General features: G+C 38.7%; 2 protein-coding genes across 2 annotated transcripts in view; one reads left to right on the top strand and one right to left on the bottom strand.

Annotated features, from left to right (window-relative positions):
• MYO1B (myosin IB) overlaps window positions 1–14,718 on the bottom strand; it is a 200,390-nt gene that overhangs the window by 152,393 nt on the left and 33,279 nt on the right. The gene's annotated exons all lie outside the window — the stretch shown is intronic.
• The window catches only part of STAT4 (signal transducer and activator of transcription 4), a 38,733-nt gene that overhangs the window by 11,198 nt on the left and 12,817 nt on the right, over window positions 1–14,718 (top strand). The window contains exons 3-13 of the mRNA XM_066322537.1: window positions 3,507–3,605; window positions 4,393–4,485; window positions 6,337–6,415; window positions 7,971–8,056; window positions 8,691–8,842; window positions 9,993–10,151; window positions 11,065–11,157; window positions 11,909–11,968; window positions 12,754–12,771; window positions 12,858–12,951; window positions 13,828–13,872. Of these exons, the coding sequence (XP_066178634.1) occupies window positions 3,507–3,605; window positions 4,393–4,485; window positions 6,337–6,415; window positions 7,971–8,056; window positions 8,691–8,842; window positions 9,993–10,151; window positions 11,065–11,157; window positions 11,909–11,968; window positions 12,754–12,771; window positions 12,858–12,951; window positions 13,828–13,872 (978 nt within the window). The remainder of the gene's footprint in view (window positions 1–3,506; window positions 3,606–4,392; window positions 4,486–6,336; window positions 6,416–7,970; window positions 8,057–8,690; window positions 8,843–9,992; window positions 10,152–11,064; window positions 11,158–11,908; window positions 11,969–12,753; window positions 12,772–12,857; window positions 12,952–13,827; window positions 13,873–14,718) is intronic.

Raw genomic sequence — 14,718 nt, 5'->3', positions numbered from 1 at the left:
CACACTCTTCTTCCTCTTGTGGCTGCTAATGTTCATGTCACTCTAAGTTAGAATTCCCCCATCTCAAGCCATTTTTGGTTAAAATTCCTTAATTTTCCAACTTATACTACTCTTATGCTGATAGGAGATAATTTTCAATTAGCCATTCAGAAATCAAGGTCATGTTGGGTAATTTCTGTCCTCAGCCAAAGACAAAATGGATGTGCAGAGCAACAAGAGCTGGCAGCAGGTAATAATAAGGGAATACCAAGCAATGCATTCCGAAGTGTAATTACAGCTGAGAAGTATAAAGCACAGGCAGAAAAATTTTAGTGTTATTATTTTTCAAGAATAAAAGACATGGTTATTGTGACTTTTAGTAGCTATTGTTATTCAATAAGTTGCAATTCTTGCGATATTTAATGTTACAATTCATTTAGCAATTTATTACTGATGAGTTGCAATCCATCTACTCCCTTCCTGCAAAAGGGGCTGCTGCAGGAGCACAGGTGGTAGCTCTCTGTTGACCTTCTTGACCTTCTACTCAAACTGCATCAAGTTGAAAAAGCACCAGCCTGGCATAAGTATGGGAATCACTACAGACCCAGTTTGTTTCTACAGCTTTATGAGTTAGAGAGGAAAGAAACGGGGGGGAAAGTGAATTTCCACCCCATCTCTTGATTCAGATGGTATTCTCTTAATGAAACAAAGAAAAGGAGAGAAAGAAAGAGTTTTTGAAAGTTTTGCATATGAATCGTGTCTAGAAACGCTAGGAAAGTCCCTAATAACCGGCATCCTTTGTGGGGGATTTTAACACATCCCACTGTCAGATTTTTTTTTAAGAGCTTCTTCTTCATAAATGCATTTTTCCAGCTCAGAGAGAGGATATTTACTTCTTCTTGACTTGGTTAAATATCTTTTCTTTGACCCCTTTAAACCCTTGCAATGCTGTTGGGCAGCAGTAAGCTGGGACTAAGGTAAGCCTCAAAGGTAAACTACAAAGCCTCAGTCTTTGTAGCTTCAGGTACCAATGTATGGCCTGGCCACTTCCTGGCCATCCAGGGGAAAGGTGAAACCCTGGTTTACTACCAAAAAGAAGTAACAGCCACAAGCAGAAATTAACAGAGGAATTAATGTGCCCATCAGTGGACTTACACCAGTGGCAGATTTCTCCCCACAGCTTTCATCTCAAACCTTGTTAGTAACGGGACTTTTCCTCCCTCTTATCAAGGTATAGATGGATGAGACAGGCTTAGTAATAACAGCTGAAACAAGGCAGGACTGTTCCCCCCCCCTCCCAACTTCATATGTGCTCCTCCTTAACAATAAACTGATCCTTTGCTGAGCATTTTCAGTCTACCAAGGAGCAGAAAACCCAGTCAGTAAAGAAAGCATGAGTCATTTCCATCCCAGTTAGCAATCTGGATTGGCTCCCCAAGGAGTCAGGCACTGGGCTGGAGGACAGCCAGGAGCACCAGCACTCTTTGCAGCAGTTAATTTGCCCTAGCTGTTGCTGTGGGACCTCAGTTTCCACATGACACCCCACTCAATCCTTTGCAGGAAGATCATAGCCATTTCCCATATTTCTGTATTCTCTTCCCAAATCACATCCTGACACTACAGAGAGAGAAATTTGGACTATGCCCAATAAAGGGGACTGTGAATATATTACTGGACCTGATGTGCAGTGGTGTTGAAGGAAGCATGCGGCAACATTGTAGTTACTGCCTTTACAGCCATGGAGCTGTCAGGGAGAAATGTGTAGTGACAGATCTTTGGCACTGTTATTTGACATGGAAATCAGCAGTGTATCCTTAATCAAGTCTCTCCTCACTGCCCAGGAAGGAACAGGCAGGGAGGGAGTTCTTGGTGTTTCATCTGAGGCATAGTGTGTCCTGGGGTAGTATTACTCACCACTTCTTGTTTACAGAGAAGCTCCTGAAACCAGTAAGGTTCACAACTCCTGTTCCTCAGGGTAATTGACACAGATGGTTGCTGGAATAAAGTACCTAAAAGCATCCTGAATTGCTTTTAAGGAGATGAAAGGAGGCACAGCACTGAGGCTACTCTGGGTGTGCACTGGTTGCTCTGTGGGGCATGTACTTTTCCTGTCCTGAAAAGATGTCAGAAACCATAGAAACAAAGTTTCATTTCATTGCTAACAATGCCAGGGCAGTCAAAGCTTCCTTGGAAGGGAGCATTTGGTACCTTGGTTATTTAGTTTTAATAGTCCTAGATGTTTCACCTTAGTCTATACCGGGAACCTCAGAACACATGGTATTTAATACCAAGCAGCCTGAATCAAGTTGCCAGGATGAAAACTAACATTTTCAATATGCTATTTCTTTACTTTGCAATTGAAGTCAAAACATACTTCAGATTACACATTTCATGCAAGAACTCACAGGAAATGTTTAGTGAAAAGCATTAGAAAGATATATTTTAATGGCATGGTACTTGTTGCATACAGAAGCAATGTGTTCACATTTCTGTCAGGTGCATTCACACCCTTGTGTCTAACATAACAAATGGTATGAGATATCAAAGGAGATCTGGCATCAATTAAAGTATGTATAAACTTACTGTGCCATGCTCAGAGACAGCTAGAATAAAAGAGGTTCTGAGTGGCAGGGACATATGATGAAAATAAAGACTAATGATAAGAAGGGGAAAATAGAGTAAGTCCAAAACTGGAAACTGTACAGGAAAAGAAATTAAATGGATTAGCTCTGATGAATGGACAAACACTATGAGCACTGAATGAAGGGTATCTGAATGAATGATACTGAATGAAAGGCATGAAAGATACTGAGAAACACTGAATGAATACATCACAATAAAGGAAGCTGCTTGAGAGTCCTCTATCATTCCAATTTGATAAATACAGCATAAACCAATATTAGTTCAAATTGTGCCCAGTCCTCAGTCATGCATCAGCAATTCAGCACCTTATTTATGGTGGTGTTATAAATATAGATTTTGTTGGTTCTTTGGCTTGGGACAAAAGTTACTTATTCCTTCATCTCAGGCATATTATTTTTTGAAAGAGAAAAATTGTTCATGGACATTAAAATTTAAGTCTTCTGCTTTATGCTGAGGAAGCTTTCCTGCTTGCATCATTACCATATTGATATGCTTACGAACTTCTTTGTTGGCAGAAGTGCTACATGCTAAGCAGCAACATCCTATTGAAAATCAAAGACGTGACAAAATTGTGCCCAGAACAGGCTGACAGGAAAGCCCTTTCAAACCAGCTGTGTTAGCAAGGGAGCAATTTGATCTTTAAATGATACACATCTCAGAATTGTGTCTTTATAATCTCTGTGGAACATTGTTAAGAATATTTTATGATGGTGGCACTAACTGCTGCTGCCCTGAAAGGCTGAACCAGCACATGAAAAGGGGAGTCTTTTCCACCCACACCAATCTGTAGCTCATAGACACTTGTACATCATATTGCTTGTGATTTCCAGAGTGACATTCTGAATTCTGGAATTTTTTTGAGTTGTATTTACTTTTGCTTGCAGGGCAAATATCATGGTAATCCCATGCATATAGCAGTGATCATCTCAAACTGCTTAAGAGAAGAAAGAAGAATATTGGCTGCAGCCAGCATGCCTGTACAGGTAATGAATTACATTTCATTAATCTGCTCCATGTTAATCTGCTCACATGCTTTTCAGACCAAATCCTGTCCCCTCATTCCACTGAAGTGATTTGTGTGCACTAGGGTTGCCAAATGTTCCCCTTTAAACTCACATTTGAACTTCATTAGTGGCTCTTCTGCTGGAAACATTGCTATGAAGGACTTCCACGTCACAGCTAATCTTCAAAGACTTTAATCTGTAGGAAAGGTTTTAAAGAGATTATTCTTTGCAAAACAGATGTGTGTATTTTAAATTATGCAATGCATTAATTCATATTAACTATGGAATGCAAAAGACATTCCATCTAATATTTTATAGAGTTACTGATGATTTTTATGCTGTTTGGAGAAAAAAATAATTCAAATTACATATGAAACTTATTTTGTGGAAATTGTTACATGATACAAACCCAGAGAGAATTTTTTAGACAAATGTGTTCTTGTTAATCACTTATGGATTTAATATGTATTCCTATGTGAGTCTTGCGCCATGGATCTTTTAAAAAAATCTAATAATCTATATTTAATTTACTAGATGTTTATTGTCTGCAGTATACCCACACCTTTCATCTCTTGGATTTCGAAGTTAAAGCTGCATATTTTCCAAATGTGTAGAACTAAACATGTCTGTGTGTTTACAGCAGTCTCCAGATGGTTGAACACTGACTTTGGAATTCCATCTCTGTGCTGGAACTTGCAGTACAATTTCTATCACCAATTATTATTATTATTACTCGTCCATCAGTTATCTGTTCAATGTGTTCCAGGGGCCGCTGGAAAAGTCCTTACAGAACTCTGTGGTTTCAGAACGTCAAAGAAATGTAGAACACAAAGTATCAGCGATCAAGAACAGTGCTCAGGTACCTTTTTTGTCCTGTGTGCAGTCTCTGCTCACATGATTTTCGTACAAACGTACCTGAACTATCTTTAAGCTGGGTAGCATGATGACTTCTGCCAACAGACACACCACCCATTTTCCATTTTTCCAAGGGCATCTGCCCAGACTAACAACTCAGGACACACCTGGATCCTCGGGTGTTAGCAGCTGTCTGGGTTCAGAGTGAGAACTCCCTATTTTAAAGCTATCCCGCTCATCCCTATGTGAGTTGCAGGTAGATGCCTGAGTGCAGTAACAGCATACCTAGAGTCTCTAAAAAGAAGTGAGGTTCAAAAAATGTATTTTTGCAACTTCACCTCCTTTAGCTGGGTCAGCAGTAGCTTAACCTTCACAATCTCTGAGTCATGTACCTTTGTTGAGCCAAAGGCTACATGACGTAATTACGTGGTTTGGAGATGTGAGGGGGCAAGAACACTGAGAGCTGACAGTAACCACTCTCCAGGAGTGTCTCATGCCATTGCAGGGCAGAGCTGGCCTGAGTGAAACCTGTAGCTATGTCCCAGAGACCTGGAAAGCTCAGAGAATACCTGCCCAGTCACTTCAAGACAGGACAGGGAATCGGAGTACCCACGGCTTTTTTGCTATCCCAGCCCCACTTCCAGCCTTCCAAAAGCCTCAGCGTAAAGTATATTTGAAATACCTGTCCATATGTTGCTCCAGAGTAACACTTCTGGTGTACTGGAAAGAGATTCTAGCAGCATTCTCTCATCAGTGTCTCTTTTCACAGAGAAGAAGGGTTAGAGGGATCAAACTCTCAGAAAGTAGTTTCAGAAGAACATTATCTACACATAATGTTGTAAGAGAAGAGTTGGAGAGCAGACAAAGCAGCAGCCTGTCATGTTGCTCCTTCTGCCTGTGTGGGGAAGCACAGCCACCCCTGAAGGACGAGTGAAAATGAGAACATTTTCTAGATAGAAGGGTTTTTTTTAGTAGCTAATTAAGTTGAACACAGAAATTAGCCATCTCCTCATGCATGTAATTTCATACTTTACACATATAATTTAAAACTTTAGTCTCCAAAACAAAGAGTAAAACCAAATGGCTAATTGTGTGTGGGCTCATTTAGCAAACAAGTTTCTGTATTTTCACAGACACTTAATGTGTACATCTTAGGGAACTAAAAAGGATTGTTTATGAGTTGTTGGCAAAATCAAGGCTTCCTATAAACAGCATAGAAATAGACCTTCAAAGTATAACAGATAATTTTCTACAGTTTTATTTTCCTTCTTTTGATGGGGTTTTTTTAATTATTACTGATTTGTTACTAGAAGACACCTTCAATATTTTTTTACAGCACATATGAAAAGAAAGCTGCAAAATACCAAAGCAGCAAAAATGTTTCATTTCTTTATCCAAATTCTTAAGACATTCTGTAAATAAAATTCTGTGAGCTCCACTTGTGTGTCTGACTCCACCTTCTCTGGCTTTGCACACCCCAGTTCATTTCCATTTAAGTAAATGCAAAATTATCCCTTTTCCCTGCTTTAAAGTTCCAAGAAGAGAGTAGCATTATTGGCTTAACAATTTCAGTTTAGCTCAGGCTAACACAATCGTTCCTACTTCCCACTATGTCACTGCACTAGTAAATGAGAAGGGATAGAGCTGAATCAACCACTGACAGCTGCAGGATAAAGAATAATATTTGACTTTCTAAACAAGTAAAATAAAACTGTAGCTATAAATGTGTATTTATTATTCAATCATACTTTTTAAAGTTAAAGGAACAAGGGTTCCCAGAACTATTCAGGGGTTTTCAAATGGCAAGAAAGAAAAATACTACATTATGCATTTTTTCATTTCTTTCCTGGGAAAGATGACTGACCAGGATGTGAAATACTTGGAAGACTTGCAAGAGGAATTTGACTTCAGGTATAAAACAATACAGAGCTTAGGTAAGAGCTTTTATACTAATTTTTAGATTTCCTAGGAAATGGCTGATTCTGCAGCTAGACTCCAGCGTCAGGGGGTTTTGTGCATTACTTAAATAATATATGTAAACATAAGAATGGTTTATATAAAGTAATAGACTGGAATATAATGACTGTTTTGGGGTTAAGAGGATAAATAGGATCATGTTAAGAAATTACATTTATTTCCTGTGGATAAGCTGCCTAATGGCATATAAAGGAGTACATTTCTTAATGTAAAGAACCCATTTTTCAATATCCTCACCTTTTACATGGCCCTTCTTCAGGAGAATGTGAAAGAGACTCTTATTTCCCAGAGTCACTGATTTTTCTCACCTCTAACTTGGCTTTCTGTTCTTTTTTTGACCACAGTGGAGATAACCAGCTGGTAAGCACTCTTTGACCAGCCTGTGGTGGTTGAGATATGCATGTGGCAACAGTCCTTGCATGATCTCTTTCAGAAAAGAAACTGGGGTCTGCTTGTGTCTGCTCAGATATCTTTTATTATCTTCCTTTGAACATGCAGAGATACTGGGCTTGAAATGTCCAAGTCCTTAAGCACATCAATCCAAAATGTTGAAGGCTGGATATGACCCAGCAATCAGAAGAGCTGCCATGGTTTAATGAGTTGCTGGTCATCAGGCCAATCATAATTACTGACCACACAGATACCTGAAAGCTTCCCCACTTGCAAAATAAAACATGCTGACAATAAATGACTTTCAGGGCTTAAAATCTTGCTGCTGTGCTTCAGCACAGCCAGCTTACAGTGTGTGGGAGCAATTGCTGTGGCTGAACTGGTGCTGGTTACTTGTCTGCCTCCTCTGAAACATCTACCCTAACTCAATAGGAAGGCATCAATGCAGAGCTTAGCAGGCACACGGTTGGCATCAATTTCTTTTTTGAATGTAGCATGAAAGATGCAAAAGGTTGGGTAAGGTGAGGGTGGGAAAAAGCTGCATGTGAAAGAGCATGGGTGAGCCTGGGGACTCTTGAATCTAGTGCATGATCCAGAGAAGAACAAATATTAGAGAGAGAGGGAAATGCCCAATGGTCAGTGCTCCTGGTGGCTGTAATTCCCCTGGCAATGAACACTTTATCACTGTTTCAAATGCCTCTCAGCCAGACACTGTAATTCACATTGAGTCCAAAGAGCTTTAGCCTAACTGCTGACACCAGGAGCATATTTGTGTGTACAGATCAGTCATTGATCCAAGCCAGATGTACATAATACACAGGAGGATGCACAGGGATGAGAAATTTAGAGAACTCTGGGTATTACCTGTATGTTTTCTGCCTTTTCCTGCCCCACATGCATATCTACAGACAGGATCCACAAAACCTAATTTTGAACTTTTACTAAAGCTAGTATTTTCAAATTAAACATGCTGTTACATAATCTACTGATGTCCACAGTTTATCTTTTCACTAGTTCATGCTGCAGTCTGGGCATGGGGGTTTTGTCTCTTCTCCTCTTATAAACAGGCATACACACCCACACACGTATTTATACTGATTTTTTTTTTTTCGTCTTCTGCAGAGCAGAATGACAAAAACAGCACCCTCATTAAACAGGAAATGTTGGCGTTGCAGTCTATGCTCAATAGTTTAGACTACAAGAGAAAGGTTAGTGACAATGTTTTGTCATTTGTGGTTAATCTGCTTTCTCCCCTTATTCCCACACCAAATACTCAAATGCGTATGTGTGCCTTTCTAAATTTTCATCTCAGAAGAACAGATGATTTTCACAGGAGTTAAAAATTTGCAAAATGTTTGGGTGGGTCTGGGTGATTTTGACTAGAAGTTAAGAAACTGGCAATTAAGTAAAAGCTCAGTCAGGGATATGGTTCTGCAGACCTTAAGAGTGAAGCAATTTGTTTGAGTCCATGGTGAGGAGGGCAGGGGCTATGATTAAACCAAGCAAACAAAAAACCAATGCATTTTATATGATGCAAAACAAAAGTAGAACTTTTTGAACTTGACAGAGCTTGCAAGTGTCAAAATCTTGGAGATATGCCCACAAAGAATGCGACACACTTCCCTCCTACCCTCCCCCCCAAAAAAAATTACTGAAGAAGAGTTCATAAAGATTCAGGATTAATGGTACAATGGGTGATGAATCCTGTCACTGAAGCAATAGGAACTAAACATGTTTACTTTCAGAATGACTGAAAAAAATTGTAATAAGCACTTCACAGTAGTTGGTGAATTTTGCCGCTGTTGCCTGTGGTCAGTCAGTGACACCTTTCCTATTTTCCAGGAAGTGCTCAGTAAAATAGGGCGTGTGATCCATGAGATCGATATGCTGATGAGCAACATGCTGACCGAGGAGCTGCTGGACTGGAAGAGGCGGCAGCAGATCGCCTGCATCGGGGGGCCCCTCCACGGGGGGCTCGATCAGCTCCAGAACTGGTAAACCTGCCCTGACCTCGTGTTTCCACTGAAAACCACAGGAAGTCTGCTGCACTTGAATAGATCATTCCTTTAGATCAGCTGCAACAGCAGCAAATTCACCAGCAGCTAAGAAAGTAAATAACCAAAAGGTGGTAACTAAAAGCAACATTCGCTATTCAGAATTAACGCTATGCTGAAGTGCTGAGCCTGACTCGTGGCAGTCACTAATTTTTGGGTTTGACAGTTCCTGCAGATAGATGAGACATACTCTCTTGGGAGTTTTGCTTGAGTAAGAATGGTGCTGACTGAGTTTGTCATTGAAGGCAGTGGGAGTTGTGTCTATGCAGGAGCTGGGTAGAGGCTTTATGCTTTGACTCATTCCTCCAGACTTCACAGTGTGCAGGGATTGAATGGCACTAGTCTCTGTGGTGGCAACTCTGAAGTGATTGCAAATAAAAAGAAAATAGCATTATGTTTAAAAGATAGCATACCCAGGGAATGTCAACACAACATCATGATCATTACTCTCCCATCAAAACTCTCATATGCAAAAGGTGAAATAAAAAGTAAGAAGTAAAAAATTAAGAAAATGACAAAGAAAATTTTAGGACTAAAAAAAAAAAAAAGTGTTTTTTTTCTTTTTATCCTTTTTTTTAATCATTTTTTTTTTCAACAAAGATTCTAAAAATAGATTAAAAATGTAATTTTATACACACATACCGTACTGAATTAGCAAGTTAGCAAATGTGTTTGGATTTATTTTTCCTTACTGCTTTTACATTTCTTCAGTCTTATTAACTTGCTCATTCTGTATAAATATCATCCTTTTAAAGAGTACATTTTGCAAAGCTCCTCAGCTGTTGGAAATAATTAATGTTGGCACAAGTGCCCTGCATGTACAACATCAAGACCATGTATATATTTCTTCCAATTTGTCACAGACAGTGTTGTGGTTTTGTGAAAATATTTATCTTTGAAGATAAAGGTGGTTTGCCCTATGTATTTATATACTCCTGTAAACAAAAGTTGAATAGATGTGAGTTTGGGCAAAGTTGGAAAGCACCATTCAATATGGGTTCTGATTTTCCCCAAGCAAGAACTTCAGTAGTTCTGTTCTAAGAAACAGTTTACAAGAAAGATTGCAAACTAATTCTTTGTCTTGCTGTAGCTTTACGCTGTTGGCAGAGAGTCTCTTTCAAGTGAGAAGGCAACTAGAGAAGCTGGATGAACTCTTGACGAGGCTGACTTACGATGGGGACCCTATTCCTGTGCAAAGACCTCAGCTGCTGGAAAAAGTCAACTTTCTGCTCTACAACCTTTTCAGGAAGTGCGTAAGCCACTGCCAAAGTACTTTACCTCATACTTCACCTCAACTGGTACAACAGTGAGAACACACTGCTAAGAAAAAGGAAGAATGTTTGAATGTCTAAGGATTTTAAGGACCTTATATAAGAAGTATGTACAGCTGTGCTCAAAGTTCATAGAAACTGAAGAATCCAGGCAGCATCTCATGGGTAGCATTTAAGGGTTTGTCATCAAGTTCTGACTCTTAAATGAATGCCAGAAATCCCCTTATTCTAGGTGGAGTTATGTATATTCTGCTGAGAAAAGCTATGAGGTTTTGTGTTTGGGTTTTTTTTTCTTTTTAAGGAAATATTCCTTTTCTTTCCTCTGTCCCCCCAAGCTACACTTCCTGCTGCCCTTCTATCAGTAGATAAAATATTAGCATTATTTTTTTGCCTTTTGTACAGGCTATACTAGAGATATACCACAAGTAAGCCTCTGAAAGCAGTGGGCTCAATTGTTTACTATATATATATATTAAAATTGAAATGATAGTTTAATTATGATAGTCTAATTTCATTGGAGACATGCTCAGTATATTTTCATACTCTGTTTTATGGCTCTGATAAAATTTTGGAAGACCAAGACTTCTATCATCATTGTATTTTAGAACTACAGAATTTGGTGTTATTTTCAGTGTATTCCAAATATCAGTTCCTTACGAGAACAATTTAAGGGAAAGTTAGACCACTGGATCATTTTGAGAACTGAGAGTTGAAATGCATAGTTCCCACTTCAGCATCTGTAGAGAAATAATTGTTTAAGAAATACCAGCCTCTTTCCCTTCCCACCCCTCCATCCTCAAAAAAGAAAAAATTTAAAAAGAAAAAAATCCCCCCCGCTGTTTGTTCATACATATTCCTAAAGATCTATTTGTTCCACTTTTTCTCACACAGCTCCTTCATAGTTGAAAGGCAGCCCTGCATGCCAACACACCCCCAGAGGCCAATGGTTCTCAAAACTTTAATACAGTTCACTGTTAAATTAAGGTAAGGGAAAATATCTTATATGAACTGCTTCATTCATGTACAGTATTTTATCCTAGGAGAATCTAGAAAGCAAAGCAGACCAACTTGAATTTGGGATCCATTCAACTGCAGGGAAAATTTCTGGAATGGGGATATAAAGTCCACAGAATCTGTCATGCAGAGCAAGTGGCAGTAAAAACACAAGGAAGAAAAGCACATTGTGGCTAAAGGCAGCACCTTTGGGGCTCTGAATGCATTGAATTCTTGTTTTAATGACGTTACAAACTGAGTAAATAACGATCTTTATCATACAAGTCAAAATCAGAATACTCAGAGACGCTTCTGCACAGAGGAAAGAGAAACTGCTGCACTTTGGGGGTCTCGGTTGAATCACAGACAAGTTGTTTCTCTCAGGTTCATGGAGGGCTGGGGGTGAGAAAAGGCACGTGAAGGAAAGCACACACACATCTGTGGTGCAGTCTGATATGATGCAAATCTGTTTCCTAATTAGTACTGCTTTACTGTCTCTCCAGCCATTCCCTCAAACACGTGCTAACTTGTCCACACACTTAGAGGGAGGGCAGGGCACCCACCACTGGAACAGCCCAGCTCTTCCTTCTGAGTATTCAGCCCTGTGAATTGTGTTATAATCCTAGATGCCTAATCTCTTTTCAGATTATAATAATTTCTGATACTTTAATCTGGAGCAACCAGTCTAGTGTTTTCTGGTGAGACATTCTGTGAATATTCACTCTCATTTTCTGTTTTGAAGGTTGCTAATTAAATTGCCAGAGCTGAACTACCAGATCAGAGTGAAAGCAACTATTGACAAGTAAGAAACTTAAAAGTGAAGATATTCTCTTGCTCCCTACAGAGACAACACAGGTTTTTTCAGTGGCTACCCTATATGATTTTAAAAGTGCTTTTAAAAAGAAAAGGAAAAAAAAATTAAAAACCCACTAGCTAAAGATCAGAGTAATGCTTCTTTTTTGTGTGTGGAAGATTTTTTTTAAAACAAAGCTACTAAGTCTAATTGATGTTTTCAAACTGGAGGCAAGAAGTCCATTTAAGATTTGTCTCAAGACTTAGAAAATATTCATCAGACCGATACAGCAGCATCACACAAAAATTTGAAATCAAACTGTATTGCATTTATGGGATAGTTAGGTTTGAAATATCTCCCAACTCTCATCATGCACCATCCCCAGTCCTAGGTACCAGCCACCTCCCTCCTTCTGCTTGTTGTGCTTCTGCAAGCCCCTAAAAACCACCTTGACTGCATGGACATAGATGTTGGCCCACAACAAAGAGGGAAAACACCCAGTGATGAGGGAGCAAGAGAGAGCCAGGGCTGTTTCTCTTAGAAGCTGTGTACCCTCCAATTATAAATAGCAAGATAAAATACACTACCTACATATGGCCAGATGCAAAAGTCTTAAGTGGACAGTATGAATTCCAGTTTTTCAGTTTAAAACTTGTAGTTGTAAAGTCAATACAAACCAACTTTGAGCAGGCAAAATCTACCAGCTCAGATATGCCTCTCAGTACAGGTTCTGTCTTACACATTTTCTGACTCACAATCCGTTTCCTCTCCCCCACCCCCCTCTTCTCTTTCAGGAATGTTTCAACTGTAAGGTAAGAGAGGAAAATATAATATTTATTAAATATTTCCAATACCATATTTATGGTATTGGAGAAATTTACTGTCATGTCCTCCACAGTAACCGTAGATTTGTTCTGTGTGGAACACATGTGAAAGCCATGAACATGGATGAGTCTGCAAATGGAAGCTTGTCAGTAGAATTTCGACATTTGGTAGGTTTGATACTTTTTTTACTGTTGTGTATTTTTGGTAGAGAAATAAAAGATTCTTTAGAAACCCTGGAGGGAGAACTATATTACTGTCAAGGCCACATTTATTTTCTTTCTGCTTGTACAAAAAGATTACTTCTAGAACCTCTTTATGCCATTCCATGCTTCATCCATTCCAGAAAATAAGACTATACATTTTCACAGAAATGGCAAAGCACATCCTAATTACCACCAGAAAAGCAAAGATTATTCATGCTGAATTAAAAAGCTTCACAGAAACTGAGTTCGGTTAAAAAAAAAAACCCAAAACACCAAACCAACAACAACAACAAAACCAAACCCAAGACACAGAAGAAACAAACAAAAAACCTAAACCACACCATGATTTTCTCGGGGAGATAGAATTGAATGCATGAAATCTGTCGGAAATTAATGCCTGTGATAAAGCCTTGTGAGAGACTGGAGCACTGCTCATGTAACTTTTCTGAGAGCCCAGTGAATCCTGCTTTCTGACTAACACTCCCCTGCCCATGGTATTTTTGGGGCTTAACCACAGATGCAGTGCCTTGGTGTAGTTTTGCAAAAGGAGACTGAGATCAATGGTTTTTAGCACTTTTTTTGTGGGATACACTTGGCAAGCATCCTAATTAATGCTTTGTTACATTAACTTTTACTTTCCTAAAAATTCTTTTAAAAAATCAAAAGGCTCCTCAGTGAATAGAATTTTCAAGGTGCAGTGTCAGAGTCTTCATTAGATTTCATTTTTATATTGCAAACAAAATCTTATATAACCATCCTGATTATAAATTATGTTCTATATATATATATACTTCTGTCTGTAGTTTCTCTGACACATAAATATTGCTTTGCTTTATACAGCAACCCAAAGAAATGAAAACAAGCTCTGGAAGCAAAGGAAATGAGGTTTGTGCATTTATCTTACATCTTGTCTTTGCTTACTCTCACAAGTATTTCGTATTTGATTTTATTTAAGTCAAAGAGTCATTAGATTTTGAAATATATACTAAGTACAGGATCCAATTATTGTGATAGTATAAGTATAATGAGAACTGTTTGGAACGACTCAAATTGTACTTACATGCCTGAAGTCTGTATATTGAAAAAGTTACAATAGAAGGTAGAGAGTAATGATCCAAATGTGTGCATTCCACTCAAAGGTTATCTTTTTGGTCATTTACATTCTGGGGAAAAAAAAACAAAACAAAACAAAAAAAAAACAACCAAACAAACAAAAAAAAAAAACAAAACAAAAAAAAAACCCCACACAAATAGGCTTTTAAAGGGTCTTTTTGTTGAAATAATTGTTTACTACAGGAAAGGTCTTTTAAATATATGTTCTGCTAGTCAGGTTCACAGCTGAAGTCAGAGTGTCATTATCTTTGTACCAAAGAGGTTTGCTGCTTCAGCCAGGACCAAAAATGTGCTTAATCGACTTATACTTGTCCCAGCCTGGTCGTAGGTTCCCCTCTCGTGGTGACTCTGTGTATGGCATGACAGCACTAAGGCATAACTGAGGGTAAAGTTGTATTAGCAAGTTTAAAAAAAAAATGAAAAAAAATAGAAAAGAAAAAAAAAATCAGTCGTATCACAGCCCAGATAGCTTAGTTATGCAAGCACAAGAGTTATTTCAAGTATTCTTTAAGTACAAAGCAAAACGGGTGATCAGCATGAAGAATTTGACCAAAACCTAAAGCAGATGATACGTGTGCCCGTTTCACACACATTTCAATTCACAACCCAATTAGCAAG

Source organism: Sylvia atricapilla, chromosome 7 (genome assembly GCF_009819655.1).
Source record: "Sylvia atricapilla isolate bSylAtr1 chromosome 7, bSylAtr1.pri, whole genome shotgun sequence".
Taxonomy (NCBI): Eukaryota; Metazoa; Chordata; class Aves; order Passeriformes; family Sylviidae; genus Sylvia; species Sylvia atricapilla.
The sequence above is the reverse complement of the archived record's forward strand: the minus strand, read 5'-3'. Positions and strand labels throughout refer to the sequence as shown.